Raw genomic sequence first — 14,919 nt, 5'->3', positions numbered from 1 at the left:
GGGGGGGGGGGGGGGGGGCAGTAACGAGCACATTACAGCTGGCTGCAATGAAGCGAAGAAAACGCTACGCTAGTTCACTGAAGTTGAAGATGACGCAAAAGATTAGCATGGATTCACTTTAGTCCCCGCAGCCAATCAGCTGATATCAGTGACTCTATTAAAAAATAATTGATTTCTCAGCAACATTTCATGTTTTTAAATTCTGAACGTGAATTTTACTTAATCTCCTTGTTTGATTTTTTCTTAATGAGGCATTTTAAATCTTCCGTATGCAGCAGCAGCTTCAGGTAACCTGCAGTCTGGCACACCTGTAATGATGAGCAGCCTCCACATTCCAAGAGTTTAGTTTTCAATATGGTGGTATTGATCAGCTCTACAGTAAATATGCAGCCTATTGGAGGCGATTATATATATGTGTGAGTGTTTGTGTGTCTTTTATTTTGATGTTTCCTGTTCTGCTCTTTTTTTCTCTGCCCTCTCAGGCTGTAATGTTTGTTTAACCATTAAATATCTACGATGTTACCTTGCTCGTGTGTTTTCGTCTTTATTGACGGGAGAATTAAGTGTGTAAAAACCCAAACACTGGGAGCCAGAACGCAGAAGTAAAACATACTTTAACATCCCATTAAACATCCCGACCCACCCTGATCTAAACATCGGTCACAGATAAATATTTCATCCTGGAGCTGCAGCCTGAAGGCCTCATATATCTGAATATATCTATTCAACCAGGGCTGTAGCGAGGATTTAAAAAACAAATACAGCCCTACTCCCCCAGTACTAGTGGATATTTTAATCCCATCTTTTTTTTTTATTTGTCCAAAAGTAGTCCAACTCAAATAATAACCCCAGATCCCTTTTTGTTTCTTTGAAATGTGTTGAGATGTGAAACAAAGATGTTTGTATGATTTATTTTTTGATTCAGTGTGATTTTTACTTTAGGAAGATGTCATCTGACGTCCAACACATGGCAGAACGTCCATAAAATCTCATCAGATGCGATTATAACTGCAGATGTTGCCTGGGAATCATCCTGTTTTTAGGTTTTTCTGTAGTTTAAAAGGAATCCAGCGACAGTTGTCTGTATCTGTACATAAAAAACAGAAACTGCTTATTTCAGCATAGATGGAAAAAAAAGATGAAAAGGAGTAAATGTATTTCTGCAGTTATCTCGATTTGCTGCAACAATTTAGGTTCAAATGTCGAGTTCTAGTTTTGGAGCAACTAATTAAGGCAAGGCAAGTTTATTTGTAAAGCACATTTCAACAACAAGGTAATTCAAAGTGCTTTACATAAAACATAAAGGCAGCAGGGAAATATAAAAAAAAACCCAGCAGCATAGGGAAATTGAAAAAATACAAATTAAAATATAATAAAAGTTACAGTGCAGTGTACAATCAGGGTTAAAAGAGTTAAATGGAAAATAAAAACAGGCTGAGGGGTTGAGCAAATAATTGAGTTACCATTATTTTGAAAAGAGAATAAACAGAGAAGTACACTTAATCTACTCTCTCTAGCTAGTCTGAGTTAATTTAAAAGTAAATTATTATTTCTACAATGTTTTATATTTTGGCCTTTAGGTTAGATGCTTTTTCTGGATCGTAAAATAGTTTTTAAAGCCTCCAGCTGGAACTTTTTCAGATAAAACATGATTAGTGAAGGGAGACCTGTGTTTAGGAAATGTGGCTGCTTCCAGAATAGTTATTTTCCAGTAGAATTGGTTTGTTTAACGTTATAAGTAATTAATAAATATACATATATATTTAATAAATAATTTTACCTAAGTAAAATATTTGAGTGTTTTTTGTTTCAGGTATTTATTTTTTAAGTGCTTTTCTTCCGTCGATACAGATGCAATACCGTGAACTGACCAGCAGATGTCGCCATTTCCCCTGTGTGTCAACACCACACAGATGCGTTTCTGAAGGTTTCCCACCTCAGTTTAGCACATTTGACCAAAATGTATGTTGTTAACAAACCCTCTGGCTTTGTTGTCGGCGCCTGTAGATCCATGTATTGAGCCACGAGCGGCCTGACGCAGCTCTGCAGCGGTGAAGGTCGGTAAACCACGTGACTACAGCTGATCTCTTTTTCCGGGATTCCCAGCAGTCACGCCCACCGTTTTACTGTCCGGCAGTTGTCTTCATGCTCTATCTTGTGCATAAGTTTCCAGCACTGTGACACCAGTGTTATTCACGAGCACAACCGCCTGAGCTGCTGATCCTCACAGGGAAGAGGTAAGAACCCAGGAACTACTTCACTCCTCCAGCGGTAGCAGAACTCCGCTGTAAAATACCCAAGTTTAAAGCTTCCTTACATATCGACAAAGATTGGTGTAAGATATAGTATAACTTTATTTATTTATTGAATAAATAGTGGGCTAACTTCAAATCGGCAGGGATGTCGTTCGCCTGGGAGTTTGCCATTTTACAAAATCTTAGCTTTCACAACAGTTTGTCTTCAAAAGTCCCAGCCAACGTCAACCAAAATCACGTTGGCGTCAGACAGTGCAGCTGTGCGATTTAAAAATGTTGAATTAAGGATAATCTGAAAGTAGGGCTACTTTGTGTTTATTAATGCGCGCCGTACTCAACGCAGTTTACTATCAATTAATAATTTCTTAGTCAGTGTTCTGTAAGGTTTGAGCACCGCCTAAAAGAGAAGCTGACATACATTTGTGGGGTTTGTAATGGGAGTTTGGTGTTAGGTTCTCTCCATTAAATAACCTATTGTTTGGTGTGTATAACCAGGAAGTGGTATCATGCAGTAACCAAGTTACCTGTATGGTTGAAGTTGAGCCAGCTGTCAGGCCTATTGGCTAACAGATCAAACTGTTTTGTGAGATGGGCGAGGCTCACAGCTGGAACAGATTCATCTTGTTGACAGGCCTCCAGTGGAAAACCAGCCTGATGCTGTGGGCTGTAAAATTACTTTTACAATACCTTTTTTAGTTTGTTCCTGAGGAAGAAGCATGAAGAGGCGCCTCCCATGACTCTGCCACATTTTCTCTGTGTGTGTGTTGGTTGGACGGTCTTAACCTCAGGCTTTTATAATGTTGCCTGATCCATAAATGAATAAAAAACCTGTAACACAACCGACACACAATCTCAAAGTCTCAGCCAGATTAAGAGCCATCATGCAGAAGTTTAACTTCATAAACTGCTTTTAATGATAATTACCTATCATGAATGTTGGAAATAAAATGGCACCATTAAACTGCTGTTTCCTGCTCAAGAATAAACCATCTTTAACATGTCTCTCACCTCCAGGCCTTTCAATAATATGTAACCTGTTTCTGTACATTATGTCTAAATGTCCTTATTAGGGATGCAACTAATGATTATTTTCATTTTCAGTTGTTTATATTGTCTAAAAAGTGTGAGAAAACAGTGAAACGTTACGATCACTACAGATGTAAGGAGGCAAACCAAACTTAAAGACATAAATAAGGCATTTGTATAAACTTTATTCATCATGTGTCCAGCTACAGATGAGAGTTTATATTTAACCACGCTCACTCCAGGGCCGCAAAAATGTAAAGTGACTCACCACTAACTGTCAGCTGAGCATTACATTAAGATGTAATCTATAAAAAAGTAATAAGCAGCTATTTCACAATCGTTTTTTCGAGCTGCACAATCGAGTGTTTGTTTTTTTTAAGGCAAAAGTGCCAAAAACTGACTGGGTTCCGACATCGCTAAAGTGAATATTTGATAATAAAATGTTGTGATTGTTTCATGTAATGAAGGTGGTACAGTAAGGCAGTGTAAGTTTATTTGTAGAGCACATTTCAGCAACAAGGCAATTGTTGTACTTGTACTGTACTTGCAGCGGAGACAAAACGTTCAGCTGGTGCAGAAGCTTGACGTCTTCTGGTGCATCAGAGAACATTAATTAATTAATTAACTTCCTCAATATAACTCTTAATAAATCCGTCCTGATCCACCGAGTTAAATGATTAATCAATCATCAAAATGGTTGCAGATAAATTTCCCGGCAGGCAAATAGTTTCAGCTCTGCTTTGTGTGCAAACTGCAGGACTTTAATCCATGTTTCCTCTGATATTCTGGCTTTTTGGGGCCTCTCCTGTTTAACATCTTCATGCTTCCGCTGGCTCTGATTATGGAAAACAACAAAATACGAGTGCGTGGTTATGCAGACGACACACACGTTTATTTAACCATTTCACCAGGGGATTATAATCCCATACAAGCGCTGAGTAACTGTATTTAAAAATCAACGATGGGTAGTGCCAGAATTTAATTCAGTTAAACAAAGACAGAACTTGAGTTTTTGTTTTTGGAGCCAAGAAGAAAAATTAAAGGTCAGCGCTCCGCTTCAGCCGGTAATGTTGAAAACAACTGACCAAGCCAGAAATCTTGGTGTGGTCATGAATTTAAGGAGCCACATTAAGACAATTATAAAGTCAGCCTACTATCACCTGAAGAATATATCAAGCATTAAAGGACTTATGTCTCAGCAGGACCTGGAAAATGTGTCCATGCATTTATCTTCAGTCGACTCGAGTACTGGAACGGCGTCTTTACAGAACGCTGCTGCTCAAGTCCTCAAAGTGGATCACATCAGTCCAGTTCTGAGGTCTTTACACCGGCTTCCTGTCTGTCAGAGATCTGGTTTTAAAATCCTGCTGCTGGTTTATAAAGCACTGAATGGTTTAGGGCTGATCCTCTGATCCGTCATGAACCATCCAGACCTCTCAGCTGGTCTGGGATCAGGTCTGCTCTCTGTCCGCAGAGTCAAAACCAAACCTGGAGAAGCTCCATATATCTGCAACAAACTCCCAGAAAACTAATGATCTGTTTTTTGGTTTTTTTTATTAAATCAAATTTAAGACTTGTCATTAGTATCTTACACAACTTTACTGTTTTACCTTGTTTTTATTTTCTATTTAATCTTTTTTATATTTCCCTGCTTTTATGTTTTATGTAAAGCACTTTGAGTTGTTTTAGTGTTTACATTCATTCTTGCAAATGTGAATCAGAGAGTTGGATGTGAAGATAAAACACCAAACTTTCATCAGGATCAGTTTTTCTTTTGCTCTATAAGACAAATAAGAAATATATAAGAACAATAGTCATGTGACGGGTTGCGGGTTCCTCGACCCTCTCAGGTCATTTGCTTCTAATCGGGACTCTTGATTGATGATTAGTTTGTGTGACAGTGAGGTAACTTCCTTCTGCAGACTTTGCACTTTGTGTAGTAGGTGTGTCTTGTGTGTTCATACCTGAGGATCTGGCTTTTGTCATTTTTCTCACAAGCTTTCACGAGTTCACAATGAGCTCGCCTGTTCATACAACCGAAATATGCTTCAGCTCACGTCGTGAAAAACAAGTTTCAGCCCTTTCCACTTAAACCCACTCAGTCATGTTTGAACTTTGCTGCTTCAGATCTGAGTCATTTGTCATGTTTAATTACTTGTGCAGATACTCGAAAAAATCTACACTTGAGAAATATATAAATAGTGTTTATACAGAAGCTTTTCCACTAAATCCTAACGGCTTTCTAAACGCAAACAAAAAGACTTCACCTCTCAGCACCTGGCGTGTTTTTTTACAGCCAGTATTCGGGAATATTTCTCTCCCAACATTGATTGTGATACCTGACACGGAGCATTGTTTTGATACGCGTGCGCTCTTTCTATTTTTACCATTGCTATAATTTTAGCAACCCAACCGGTCCAGGCAGATGGCCGCCCACCCTGAGTCGAGTTCTGCTCGAGGTTTCTACCTGTTAAAAGGGAGTTGTTTCTTTGCCTCTGTGGACAAGTGCTTGCTCGTGATGTGAACTGTTTGCTCTCTGTAAATAATATTACAAAGGGTGCGTGTTGACCTGCTCTAAATGAAAAGGGCAGCGAGATAACTTCTGTTATGAATCGGCACTATATAAATAAAAATGTAATTTCTTTCCCCTCGCATTTAAATATTTGTATCAGGTGGATCAAATCGCGACTGAGACAAGATAAGATTGTTTTTATCTTTTGAAGGCAGCGAGATATTCGGGTATTTATTTTTCTCCTCAGTTGCACAAATTCCTTTCATCAATCAGTAAGTCCAAAAGGTGAAGGTTCCCATTTTAAAGCGGGTTGTTTAGGAGAAACCCAGCAATAATCACCAGCAGAGCATGTTCATTGGATTAATCAATGATCCATTTATAGCTGGAGGTTTCAGATATCACTGACAGACTCTCTCCTCTCTCCTCTCTCCTCTCTCTCTCTCTGCAGTATTGAGTTTACATCATGTCTAGGAAAGGAGGAAACCACGGGTCGGAGTTTGAGGTGGAGGCGTCCATCATCCGGATCCCGCCCCATCACTACATCCACGTGCTGGACCAGAACACCAACATCGCCCGGGTGGAGATCGGCCCGCTCACCTACATCCGCCAGGACAACGAAAGGTCAGAAAGTGCATTTTAAAGGATAAACTCCAGCCTGACCCCGAGTTCAGACATTTGAGTTGCAAAGAGAAACATTTGCATTTCAGCCGCACAGCTGCAGACTCGTAGTCTTGTTTCATTTGAACATGTTCGGTACCATTGATGGCGTTTCAGAATAATCACTGTGAGGATAAGAATGTCTAACCTGTCCAGCTTAGCCACGTAGTGAGTAACCACACGCCTTTTTAAATACAACCTTATGATTGATTATGATCCCCACTGACAGATGAACAACGATCAGTTGTTTGTCTAAAAGGAAACAGTGTCACTCATTCAGTGACAGAAAACTGCCCAACAAATCTTTTGTCTGTTTGTTTTGTGTGCTCTCCATCGTCCCCACACCCATCTGTTCATGTGGACGTCTTATTAACATAAAGCATTCCCTAACCCTCACCGTAGCCTAATTCTAACCCTCAAACAGCCCTTCAAACTTGTATAGTGGAATCCCAGTTTTTGGACCCCAGAAATATTGTAAAACAAACTCGCCTTTGTGTAAAAAAGCCTTCAGGATTGTTGTGGATGCACTGATTTTACTTTAACAGCCCCTTTTTGCTAGCTCCTAACCAGAAAGCAAAATTAGTGTTAAACCTCTTGTGTTAGCATTTTTATATCAATCAATTTATTATTTGTCCCAAGCGGGCAATTTGTGCTGCAGCAGGCGAATAAAAAAACGCTCGACCTGTTTAAGTCTGGGCTTCTGCACCACGGACAAGCTAGATTATACGACAAATTTTGCGCTACAAACGGAGATATTGCAGATAAGATTTATTTCACTGGAGACAAAACACTTCATATAAAACCATTGTGAACATAACTGCCTCAAACTCTACTGTTGTCGCCGTCATCAACAAAACCCCTTCTCCCCGCCGTCACCACCATCTCCCTCATCCACCCAACAACAATAAGGCATATTTGAATATATACATTTAAATACGCTAGTGTTAACAGACTAACGAGCGCCAAGGAACGAGGGAGGCTCCTGATACGAAGCTACAGTAGTTTCAGTACGAGGTTCTGACCTACCGCAATTATCAAACTCTGCGTTTAAAGTTTCCATATTCCTCAGGGAGTAGAGCATTTGAATGAGTTCCTTCTGGCCAGATATAGAGAATAAGATCAGTGTGGGGCGTGGCACTGTGGAATAACCTTTACCTCGCAGCGGCAGGGGGAAGAAAGTATCTGTGAGATTTCTTAATCTTAAAAGTTCAAATCAGCAAAAAAGGTTGTAGAAAAGAAAATGACAAAGCAACTCGCACCAAATATGGTAAAATCCTGCAGAGAGGATCAAACCATTTCTTTTAACATTAAAGCAGCATTAATCAAATTTAAACTAGTTAAACCTAATAATCATAAACCGATTAAAACAGTTTATGTGTGCTGAGACTCTTTGTCACATTAAAGCTGTTGGTTATTTAAGCTCCTCAGTCCTTTTTTTTATAAATTATTTATTATCTTCCTTACGTTCTTAAAACATCATGTTCATCACTTGTTAAAACGTTTCGCACATTTCACAGAGCTGAATTCATCCTGACCACAAAGAACAAAACTCACGCTGTGGTTTCTGCAGGCTGGAGCTTCACTTCCTGCGAGAGGCTCCTGTGAGCTGTCAGACTTTCTGTTACGCCTCCAAGTGTTAAAACCACAAAGTCGCCACAGGACAGAAGTAAAAGTAAAAATACATTCCTGCTGTCGGTCCTGAACTCTCACAAAACATCCTGACCTACACAACGTTATTCTAGTGGCGATTTAAGCAAATTAGCAACTACACAGCAGCATTAGTTTGTGAGGTGACAATTTTACTTCAAGTGATATTAAATTCTATTAATCATAAGATGATGACCCTGCAAATTCTAAAAAATACTTCTTTATATTCCAACTTTATGATACTTACTCATCTGTGCAGTATATTTAAACATTAATTATTTATTTATTTATTTGTTTTAAATTATTTCACAACAAATGTTAGTTTTTCTAAGCTTCTTTCAGACGTGCAGCTCATTATGTTATTATGTGTGTTTTAAACTGAACACACAGACGTGAGATTAACGTCCATCTGAACTTTTGAACGTTTGAACTTGTGGTCCCAGCCCCAGTTATAACAGTAGTGAACGTACATTATTTAGTTTTGTAACGATCACGTGACCTCCTCTTCTCTTCCTCAGGGTGCTCTTCTTACCAGTTCGCATGATCATGGTGCCGCCGCGTCACTACTGCGTGGTCCTCAACCCCGTGGCCCGCGATGACGACGAGCAGGTTCTCTTCGACCAGGCGGGTCAGGCCAAACTTCGCCACGCCGACCTGGAGATCCGTCTGACCCAGGACCCGTTCCCCTTGTACCCCGGAGAGGAGATCCAGCAGGTCTGTGAGAAACCCGGTCTGTCCCACAGGCGGCGTTAAACCATCACGAGGACACGGGGATGTGTCTTTGACGTGGATGATAATTTATTACATAAGGAGGAGAAGCTGGGAGCTTTTAAAATGAAGAGTGTCCTAATTAATCAGTATTATTTTAACTAAAGAAACCACTTGAGCCCGACCGATACGTGAGACCGATTTTTATATTTGAGGATTTTAAAATCCAATATTTCGATATATCGGCCGATTTTCTTGTTTTTTTTTCTTTACTTCTTCTCAGAAACATGTAACCTAAACAAAGATTATCCCTAACATTTGTTTTGTGTACTTACGAGAGTGGTGGTGGAGTTGCAGAGCGCCCTCTGGTGGACTAAATATGCAACAACACCACTCATAGATTGACCGATCATTTATCGGCTGCTATAAACACCGAGGCCCGATTTATCTGCAATTAATTATAATAAAATCGTCTGTTGCTGCATGCCGACGTTATCGGTTGGGCTCTAGAAACAACATCTTTTACAGTTTGTTGTTGTTGGAGTTTGACTCCCGGCGTTTCTGCCTCAGGACGTGACCCCGCTGCAGATCGTGTATCCGGACACGGCGCTGCGTCTGCAGGCTCTGCTGGACTTCGAGGTGGACGGAGGAGAGAAGAGGGTGGCTGGAGACGAGTGGCTGTTTGAAGGGCCGGGTATGTTTTTTACTACATCTGTCAAACCTGCACCCAAATATCAAAGATTCCCCAGTTCCTGAATTTAACACGTGTGCGTATTTATGACTACAGATGTTACAGAGCATCACAGCTTAGTTTAGTTGGTTTTATATGACGTCCTTCACTGTTTTCCACACAATAAAATACGGGGAATGATTCATTATATAAGAAAAAAAAAAATGCCATTAATACATTTCTGTATAAATTAGATATTAAAGATGCATTTGCAACAGAAGCGTCATCTCTTGTGTGAGAGATGCAGTTTTTGCTTTCCCTCAAAATTCTTTTCTACTTTAATTTTCCATAAATATGTGTAATTTATATATTTAACTTCTTACATTTGAAATGAACGATCAGTGTTTTCTTTCAGCAGAAACCGATTCACACGGAGTTTGTGTTGCAAACCTTTGTCTAATGCGGGTCGTGTGTGTGTGTATATATAAAAATGATGGTATATAGTATTTCAGACGTCTGATGTTTTGTGGCAGGAACCTACATCCCCAGGAAGGAGGTGGCCGTGCTGGAGACCATCAAGGCCACGGTGATCAGAGAGAACCAGGCCATCAGGCTGAGAGCTCGCAAGGAAGGAGTGGACAGAGGCGGAGTCCGCAGGGTCACAGGTAACACACTCAGCCTTGAGATGTCCTGGCCAGACAAAAACAAAGTGTTAATTGTCCATCAGCCTGTTTAACAAGCCTAATACTATATAGGAAGTTTATTTGTAGAGATTACAAATAGTTTGAGGGGAAAAAGAAATTATTTTATATGTTGTCCACATACATGAGAGTAGAAAAAGTGGTGCTCAGTGCAAACGAAACACAAACGTACATGTAACTTGTGTATTTCATGCGTACATATAGCGACCTGTGGACTATGGTTGGGTATCGTTTAAAAGTTTACGATATCGGTACCAAAACCAGTGATAGTGATACCAATAGAGTACTTCATTTGATACCTTGCGTAAAATGTCACCTGTTGAAGCCGTAGCAGGCGATTGGTAGCTTTTTATTATTTTATTGTTGTTATGGACAAGCAAGGTTATCTATTTTATTTTTATTGTTTCAAATAACTGCTACATAAAAAGTATTGTGAAACTGTATCAGATTAATCATCCTGATTAGTTCATCCTCACTGGCCTGTAAGGGGAAAGACTGCAGCTCGGGAGTTAATTTATATTTGAATGAGAGAGGAGGAGAGAAATAGTTTAGTGACCAAATAAGTTGTGGGAAGCGAATTTAAGGTTTTGATACGTGTGTTTGAACGACGGAAAACCAATAAACTGAATTGAAATATCTCCGCGAGCGCTTTTTTCTGGTTGTTTGCTTGAGGCCTGTTTGATGTCTTTTCCTTTCTCCATAAAACATTTGTGTTTTTAAATGTAAAGACATCTTCCACACACATTTGCCATAACGCCCTCTGCTTGTACCTTTTTTTTTTTTTAAATCAACACATCCCAAAATAAAATTGGAGATGTTTCCTCACTTGCTGTTTATGAAATCTTGCAGAGGACTTTGTTCCGTTATTAACCGAATGCCGCTTGTTTCAGGTGAGGAGTGGCTGGTCAGTAAGGTGGGAGCGTACCTTCCAGGTGCCCATGAAGAAGTCATCGACATTGTGAACGCCTTCATCCTGACTGACAAGGTGACTCTGTCGTGCGTCGCACGACAGTACGACACAGATTGAGACTTAGTAAAACCAAATTAAGTGTCTGTTGGATCCCAGTTTTGAGGTCAGGGCTGTGAGCCGGAGAAAATACAAAGCAAAGACACATCGACAGCTTACGTGCACAGTAGTGCTCGGGTCATGGACAGGTTTCTGGAGAGCCCTCGTTGTGTTTTTGTGCGTGGGAACATCACCATGGTAGCGACCTGTCAATCAGCTTGTAGCCCCGCCCTAAAGCCTCCCCTGCTTCCTGGTCTCTGTTCCTCTAAACGGGACCATAATTTACTAAATGAACATCATGCTGTGTTGAAGAAGACTTGAAACTAGCGACTGAGACCATAAACTCATCAGGAAAGTGTTTACTGAGGTAATAAATCAGCTGACAAGTAGAAACATTTTCTCATAGACTTCTATACAATCACACTTCTTTCTGCAGCCGCTGGAGTCGCCCCCTGCTGGCTGCTAGAGAGAACGCGGGTTTGTTTTTACAGGTAAACTAACTACCTGACTTGAAATCTGTAAATCGTCCGTTTGTGGACGTGTCTCACAGTCAGATGTAGGACCAACTTTTTGTTATTTCTCTTACGAATGTCAACTTTCACCTGGGACGAAACTGTCCGTTGTTCAGAGGCATTACATAAAACTATCGTGCTCAGAAACCGATGAAACGGCTGCGTGAAGTCAGGTGTTTGTGCTCATGACTTGTGTGCTGATAAACGCTTCACTTGTCGTCTCTTCAGAAAGCGCTTCATGTTCGAGCCCTGCGGCCTTTCAAGGACGCCGGCGGGCGGGAACGCCGTACGGGGGAGGAGTGGCTGGTCACCATGGCCGACAGGGAGGCTCACATCCCTTCTGTGTCGGAGGAGGTGGTCGGCGTGGTGGAGGTGACCACCCTGAGCAGCAGGCAGTACTGTGTGATCCTGGACCCGGTCGGATCCGACGGGAAACCTCAGCTGGGACAGAAGAGGGTGGTGAAGGTGAGGAGAACCGTCCATCCTCCGTCTTCTTTCATGTACCAAAATATGAGGCTGTCTCACATTTTTTGTTTATGTAATTAGTTAAGAATTAATTAAGAACAACAATGTGACAACATGATGCTGGTTTGTTCAACATCTTCTCCAACATTAGGATGATAAATAAATTTATCCTCTCCAGAAACTGTTTTAATAGATGGTCCAAATTCGTAAAATGCTGAGTTTAAAAGACAAATATTCTAGTTTTGGAGAATCTCATGTATAATGTTTTTATAATTACCATCGTCTCCTTCTTTGTAGTCCTGTGTTGTTGTTTTTTTTCTTGAGCTTGATTATCTGACCTCTCGTTGCTTAAATTAACTAAACGGGCTTAAAGTCTTTTTCTCACTAGATTTGAACTTTATTTCTTTCGTACCCCACTGGAATTTCTTGTTTGAAATCGGAAACATTCACAATTTCACAGAATGTTTTTATTTGTAATTCAGTTTTATTTTATTTACGAAGCACCAGTTCTTCACAAAGTTATTTCATTGCACTTTCCATGTCGAGCAGGTCTAGACCGTGCTTTTGTAATATTGTTTACTGACCACAGAAATACAAAACAGTAAAAGTGGTAGTGGTACATACAGAAAATAAATAACAGTACTGATAGTGATAGCAATAGTGATAATAATGCTAATAATAGGACTAATGATGATAATAATAATTGTAGCAGAGGGTTTCGAGCAGGAACATGGAGGCAGCAGGAAGCCTGCAACCACAGATCCAGACCCCACAGATCCAGAAACCTATATAGATGGAGAGAAAGAGGAGGAGAGAGGAGCTCAGTGCATCATGGGAAGTCTTCCAGCAGTCTAGGCCTATAGCAGCATAACTAAGGGATGGTCTTAAGCCCACTCTTAAATGTAGAGATGTTTATAATATTTCACGTGTATCGACTGTATCTACGGTTTCCCCCTGACCTGGTAACCGACGCCCTCTTTCTCGTTGTCAGGGTGAGCGCTCATTTTTCCTGCAGCCGGGTGAGCGCCTTGAACAGGGCATCCAGGACGTGTACGTGCTGTCGGAGGAGGAGGGTCTGGTGCTGAGAGCTGTGGAGGCCTTCAACGACATCGAGGAGGTGAGCAGAGGAGTCTCGGCTGATTAACACCCAGACCTCCGTGTCTGTGGCCAACACAAGCAGCCCTGGAATAATAATGTAATAAAGCTTAAAATGCACTAAAGTATTTTAACTAAACAGTCTTTGACCAGTCGATGCGTTTAAAAATCTGCATCAGAAATGTAACATGTAATGTGTCTGAAGCAGGAAATCAGATCTGTTACAGTAGCAGCAAACACTTTCAGTCCTCCTACTCTGTCTACATGACTAAGCAAGAAAAAACATGATAAAACAAACCTTAGAGCTTCAGGAGTTATTGCACCACCAGGGCTGACTTCACACACATTTATAAAATATCTAAGAGTACAACAATAAAATACCAACACAGGTATTTCATATTAAAGTGTCTAATGGCAGCAGGCAGGAAAGACGCACAACGCAAATTTGACCGCTGGACTACTCTCACGCGACAATGTAAAGACATCCCGCCATTACAACAACTGTATGCACCCAAAACAAACAATTTGCTGCAATAAACAGGTGCCGAAATAACGACATCATGATGCCCATTTCTTAAAAATATTAAGTCATGCTCTGTCAGGTCTGTCAGCAAGATTACAAGCTTTGAGAGTGTATTTATTAATCCCTCTGATAGATACTCACCTTTCCCCTCCAGCTGCTTGTCATTGTGAAATCTCTCTCTGTGCGAGGAGAGTTCTTGACATGGAGAGGAATGAAGGGAGGAGTGAGGTGTAACTATATTTACATTCTGCTGGTTTGTAAAAGACGGTCTTGTGCAACTGGTTGATCCCTGGGCACCGATTACAAAAGCAAACTTCGTCTTCATACAGAGGTGTGTCGGGAGGAAAGACTTAAAGAGCAGATTTACAGTCTCTGTGGTTGAGAGTTTAAAGTCTTAAAACCGCTGCACCACACCCAGCGTCGCAGATTGGTGTGGCTGGGAGTGCCCCGAGGTTATTGCAGCTATTTGTTCAGGGTAAGGGGAGCGCTGATAAAAAAAAATAAAAATAGCCACTATCAGGATGTGAGGTCAGAGGTAGGCTCTGCTGCAAAATCAAGATGGCCGGCTGCTGTGAAGTTGTTTTTAAACACTTCTTATATAGAAACGTCAGGGTGAATCTTTTTTCAGACTCGTTTTGGAATCACAGATTGCAGAAACAGTTCTCCATCCACACTACTGTGGAGACCTTTTTGCGTTTGCATCTTCCTGTTCAGACTAAAACGGCAAAAACGAAGTAATAATAAAGTATGAAAATTGTAAAATATAAAACTTTCTGTTGCTGGCCTCTTGTCCGGTGCACGCAGTGATGATGCAGTGAATAGTGACCAATCAGCAGTCTGCTGTGTTTTCACGTCACATTTTAGTATCGCCTCAGCTCGCTTGGAACCTCGACGGGGGGGAAAAAGCACCTGGTTGCAGGTACAGGTACAATTTTTACACATTGGAAAAAAACTAAAACAAAGGCGAGTCGAGCTGGTACCGTGCAGAGGGAACCTAACGGGACCATAATTTACTAAATGAACATCATGCTGTGTTGAAGAAGACTTGAAACTAGCGACTGAGACCAGAAACTCATCAGGAAAGTGTTTACTGAGGGAATAAATCAGCTGACAAGTAGAAACATTTTCTCATAGACTTCTAT

General features: G+C 40.7%; 1 protein-coding gene across 1 annotated transcript in view; it reads left to right on the top strand.

Moving 5' to 3' along the window:
* Window positions 1-2,078: 2,078 nt before the first annotated feature.
* LOC123961889 (major vault protein) overlaps window positions 2,079-14,919 on the top strand; it is a 22,957-nt gene continuing 10,116 nt past the window's right edge. Inside the window, exons 1-8 of the mRNA XM_046037673.1 lie at window positions 2,079-2,237; window positions 6,242-6,414; window positions 8,616-8,811; window positions 9,376-9,499; window positions 10,009-10,140; window positions 11,067-11,161; window positions 11,923-12,159; window positions 13,151-13,276. Of these exons, the coding sequence (XP_045893629.1) occupies window positions 6,257-6,414; window positions 8,616-8,811; window positions 9,376-9,499; window positions 10,009-10,140; window positions 11,067-11,161; window positions 11,923-12,159; window positions 13,151-13,276 (1,068 nt within the window). The 5' untranslated portion in view covers window positions 2,079-2,237; window positions 6,242-6,256. The remainder of the gene's footprint in view (window positions 2,238-6,241; window positions 6,415-8,615; window positions 8,812-9,375; window positions 9,500-10,008; window positions 10,141-11,066; window positions 11,162-11,922; window positions 12,160-13,150; window positions 13,277-14,919) is intronic.

Source organism: Micropterus dolomieu, linkage group LG02, assembly GCF_021292245.1.
Source record: "Micropterus dolomieu isolate WLL.071019.BEF.003 ecotype Adirondacks linkage group LG02, ASM2129224v1, whole genome shotgun sequence".
Lineage (NCBI taxonomy): Eukaryota > Metazoa > Chordata > Actinopteri > Centrarchiformes > Centrarchidae > Micropterus > Micropterus dolomieu.
Note: the sequence above shows the minus strand (reverse complement) of the source record. Positions and strands in the feature narration are given on the sequence as shown.